This window comes from Pteropus vampyrus, unplaced genomic scaffold, assembly GCF_000151845.1.
Source record: "Pteropus vampyrus isolate Shadow unplaced genomic scaffold, Pvam_2.0 Scaffold98, whole genome shotgun sequence".
Classification (NCBI taxonomy): domain Eukaryota; kingdom Metazoa; phylum Chordata; class Mammalia; order Chiroptera; family Pteropodidae; genus Pteropus; species Pteropus vampyrus.
Genome location: NW_011888879.1, coordinates 3,979,536 through 3,984,076, shown reverse-complemented (window position 1 = coordinate 3,984,076; position 4,541 = coordinate 3,979,536). Strand labels below are relative to the sequence as shown.

The 4,541-nt window shown below is 37.2% G+C and overlaps 1 protein-coding gene across 1 annotated transcript in view; it reads left to right on the top strand.

The window, feature by feature from the left end:
* The window catches only part of HMCN1 (hemicentin 1), a 408,502-nt gene that overhangs the window by 378,232 nt on the left and 25,729 nt on the right, over positions 1–4,541 (top strand). Inside the window, exons 96-97 of the mRNA XM_023533191.1 lie at positions 2,850–2,912; positions 3,929–4,048. Of these exons, the coding sequence (XP_023388959.1) occupies positions 2,850–2,912; positions 3,929–4,048 (183 nt within the window). The remainder of the gene's footprint in view (positions 1–2,849; positions 2,913–3,928; positions 4,049–4,541) is intronic.

Genomic DNA, 4,541 nt, shown 5'->3' with positions numbered 1-4,541 from the left:
TTAACATTTCTGGAAAGCAGTATGTATCAGTAGCTTTTCAAATAGTCATATCTTTTTAGTTATCTCATTCTAAAAGTCTGCCCATTCAAATCACAGAAATGGTCAATAATTCATGTCCTGGAAGTAAAGGTAAATATGTAAATGATGGCACAGCTATATGAGAAACTCTTAAATGGTCATTAAAATAATTTAAAGGAATATTTAGCTCATTTATTCATTTGAGAACATTTGTTGAGTTCCTACTGTGTATTCTAGGTTTTGACAATATAACTATAAACAACCGACAGAGGAGAATGTACATGACATAATAGTAATTGAAAAGTAGTACATGCACAATACAATCCCAACCTGAGTTGTCCACGCCACAGTGACTATAAGGAAACCTTTATACTAGTTAAAAATACAGATTCCCAGTCTTCTTCCTTGGCAATTTCAACTGGGTAATAGGACCAACGGGTCTGTATTTTTAATAAGCTCTTCAAGAGATTTTATGGCTGTTAGTCTGTGAAAGATCCTAACTTAAATTTTGAAGTGTATACTTACAAAAGTGATTAAAGGGAAAACATCAAAATGTTGGTAGTAGTTTGTTCCAAGTGACAAGGTTACTTTTCAAAGTTTTTACAATTATCATGTTACTATAACACAAACAAATATTTTGTATTACTCCCTACTATGTCAAAATGAAAATAACTAATACATTTCAAAATAACAGACTTTAATATAAAGAATAAAAAGAGTTTATAACAGAATATGATGTATTTCAATATGAAAATCTTTAGACATTACTATAGTATAAGGTGATATATGGCTGAACTTATATATGGAGCCTCGGTATGTTTTTTTTTTTTAAATATCAAGTAATACTTGGTAATGTTCTGAATAAAAAAATGTGTAGTCAACCATCAATTTACATGACAGTAGCTTTCTTAGAAAATTTATTGTATATCTTAATCATACAAAAAATATTTCATATGTGGAAGATGCGTTTTAGCCTTAGATAATTATAAACAGCTCTCTCGCTTCCCATGAAAATCTTTCAGAGCAAGGGACAAATCTTCATCTCGCATCATTATCTTACACATTGCAGGGTTTTAAAATCTGCCCTGGAGTCTGCCCTTCTCACTAAATTTTAATAGGCCTCCCTCCCTATCATTATGACAACCAAAGTATCTCCCCAAAATCTTACCAAATACTACCTAATGGAAGATATCACCCCCATTTAGAACCAAAAATCTAAGGCTACTATCAGATAATAACTTACTGTGTTTATATGACACAGTTTTTCCACAATCGTATCCCCAGCACAGTGCCCTACGCAACGTGCTGGTTAGATTACAGCATGTATGAATAAGTGAATAAATATAAAGGAAGCACGAATTATAATCACCACCTGTGTTGTATTTTTGAGTTCAGTGGGTAAAAGCCACCGATTTGTATCTAAATTCTTGTTCCGGCTTACATTAGGTCTTTGACTTCAGGCAACTTACATGACCTCAGCCTCTAAATCCTCGTCTGAAAATTGGTTACGATGAGAGTGAGGTTGTTGTGAGGCTTAAATGAAGTAAAGCACATGGAACTCACAGTACCATGTGACACGTTCAGTGATCGTTTAGCAGTCTGCTTGAGGTGATCCTATTCCATCCATCCTATTCCCATTCCCTCGCAGGTACAATTTCTATAGGCAGGGTAGAAATGGATCATGAACCCCTGCTTTCTCTTCAAGGTTTTAAGACATTCGGTTACTTAGAAATAGCAAGTAGGACTCTAGTTTTCCAGTCAAAAAAATATTTTCATTGGAGTTGTGTTTCTTTCTCCCTCTAAATATACAAAACAGTTTTGAATAGTTTCATGTCCTCAGTAGAGACCAAGCAATATTATAATCAGAGACTCTCCAGAGTAGGAATGAATCTTTAAAATTAACTAATGCCCAGATACCCTCTATGAAGAGCACCTAAAACAATAGTAAAAATAAACACAGTTTCATGCATTTAGAATTGAAAGAAAAATCTAAGATAATTTCTAAGAGATTTAATATGAACTGAATATATGATACGAATTAAATAAAGCTTCACTAACGACCATCTTTTAAGTTGTGTGTGCGTGTCGTGTATGCACTTTACTTTGGTAACTCGAAAGATTGGTTTCATTTAAGTTTTTGCAGGTCACTAATATTTGAAAAATAATTTGCTAAACTGCTTAGAGTCAAGACTGAGTTACTTTCTAAGGAAAGAGATTCCCTAACTAACCTGTTTATTCTTGTTAATATATGTATTTTTTTTAACTTAAATCTATTCTATCACAATGTGCCTATTTCCCCTTACTGTCACTGCGTAGGAAAGGAGGACACTTGGTCACACATAGGGACATTGACCCAGCTGCTTTATATTGCAAACGGATGAGATCTACAAAAGGAGAGACTCTCTTTCTTAGCATTTCTGTTTTTCACTGGCATGAGTTATTTTAAGTGCCTTGAAAATAGCGTTTCTACTTCTAGAAACAAACAGTAAGTAATGGCTGGAAGAATAGGATTCTGCCTGTGGTTATGGCTGGCATACCCATTGAGCTCGGGTCCTTTTTCATTATCACAGAATAAGTTTATTTAATTTTCTTTTGATTACTGTAAACAACTTAAACCGAAAATCTCTTTCCAATGGCCGCTTGCCAACGATCTGTGGACTATGATTCATTTAGTTCCTGGCTGGGAAACAGGAAGAGGTTTTCATTCCTGCTTGTTTCCCCCTCTTGTATTTGTCGTGCCGCGTGTTCCATCTCTGGCATATCTTCCCGAGGAAGAAACAGGGGCTGACATTCCAACCAGCCAGTGAATTTTGCTTTTCTGTCTATGGTAGGAGATCGCAGTAATCAGTGTCCCTCCGGGTTTGCCTTGGACTCAGTTGGACCCTTTTGTGCTGGTAAGTATAGGAATAAATAATGCATTTTTTACATATTAAAGCGTTAATAATGGATACCATTTAATGGACATCTGTTGCCATTTGGCTAGAAATTTAATCATCCCAATGTCCTGTAAATGTCCCTTTTTACAGGTGAGGAAACTGAGATGTAAAGAAGTTAAGTAGAGTGCCTAAGATCACTCAGCTACCACGTAGCAGAGCTGAACTTGAATTTAAGATCATTACAAAGCCCACACTCTTTCAGTTTGGTCACAGTCAAGTGTGTCAGGGGTCATAATCGAGTAGAGAGATGGAGTGAGCACAGGGACAAAACCGGACTCTGTCTGGCCACTCGAATGCCATAGACACGAAGCAGGAGTAATTCAACTCTAAATCACCTAATCCTAGAAGTGCCCAGTCATAGGATAGGGCAGAACTGTGGGTGGAAGACTAATGACTAAACCACCTTGTCTCATCTAAGTGCCAGCACAAGAGAGTCACAAATAAGTAAACAGCTGAGTAAATGGCTCGAGGAGCTTAAGTTTCCATTCGTAGGGCCTTGCTTTCACTGGTAGGCCACGTAGCGTAGTGGTAAAAGGTGGTCTTTAGAAATGGTATTGCCAAATTCAAATTCCGGGCCTGTGTGACCTTGGGCAATTGACTTAACCTCTTTGCTCCTCAGTTTTATCATGCAGATGAGGATAGTAATAAAAATACTTATCTCCTTGTAAGGTTGTCAACAACGAGAGTTAAGGTAGGTAAAAAGCATTTAAGTCAAAGTAAATGGTGTTTATATCTTAGTTTTCATCATCATTGTTTTAGAATTAATCTAAACATCTATTCACTATCAAAGATAATTTGGTAATACAGAAGAATTCATTTTTATTCAGCCTTAACATTTTGTGGCACTTGGGGCATTTCTGTCATATTTGATTTAATTCATTGACCTCTTGAAACAACTATTTTCACCGACTTTAAAAACTCCTGGAAAGCAGGGGGTGTACGTGCTCACTGGGCCTTTTTGTTTCTTTTTTCAGATGAAGACGAATGTGCGACAGGGAATCCCTGCTCCCAGATCTGCCACAATGCCGTAGGAACCTACTATTGCTCCTGTTCTAAAGGCCTCACCATAGCTGCAGATGGGAGAACTTGTCAGGGTACTTATTCATAAAGCTAAGTCTGACAGACATGTTTCAGCGATGGTCGTGACCACCTCTGACCTAGGAAGAGTGTGGTAGACCTCTGCTCCTCTTTCCTGCTCTTTCTGCCCCCACCTGGCAGCAGAGAAGACCTTCATTAGGTTGAAAAAGTGAGAAAGAAGGAATAGTGCTCACACACTGCCCTCATATGGGGCAGTGTGGGGACAGGGAGACCTGTAAGTGACTCATTCACTCCCCGCAACGCAATGAGGAGAGACAGGACGATTACCACACTCATTTTACAGTGATGAAACTAAGGAATAAAGAGACTATAAAGAATTTAAGTAAATTGTACAATCCTGGTAATACTTTGGGAGCATGAACAAAAAACACGTTTCTGTCAGATGCTAGGTATGCTTCAAAGTTAAAACTGGGTAAGACTCTAGTTTTATAATGTAAAAAATAATGAAAAGAGGAAAGGATTTTTCCCTCTGTGCCCTCTTCTAAATTC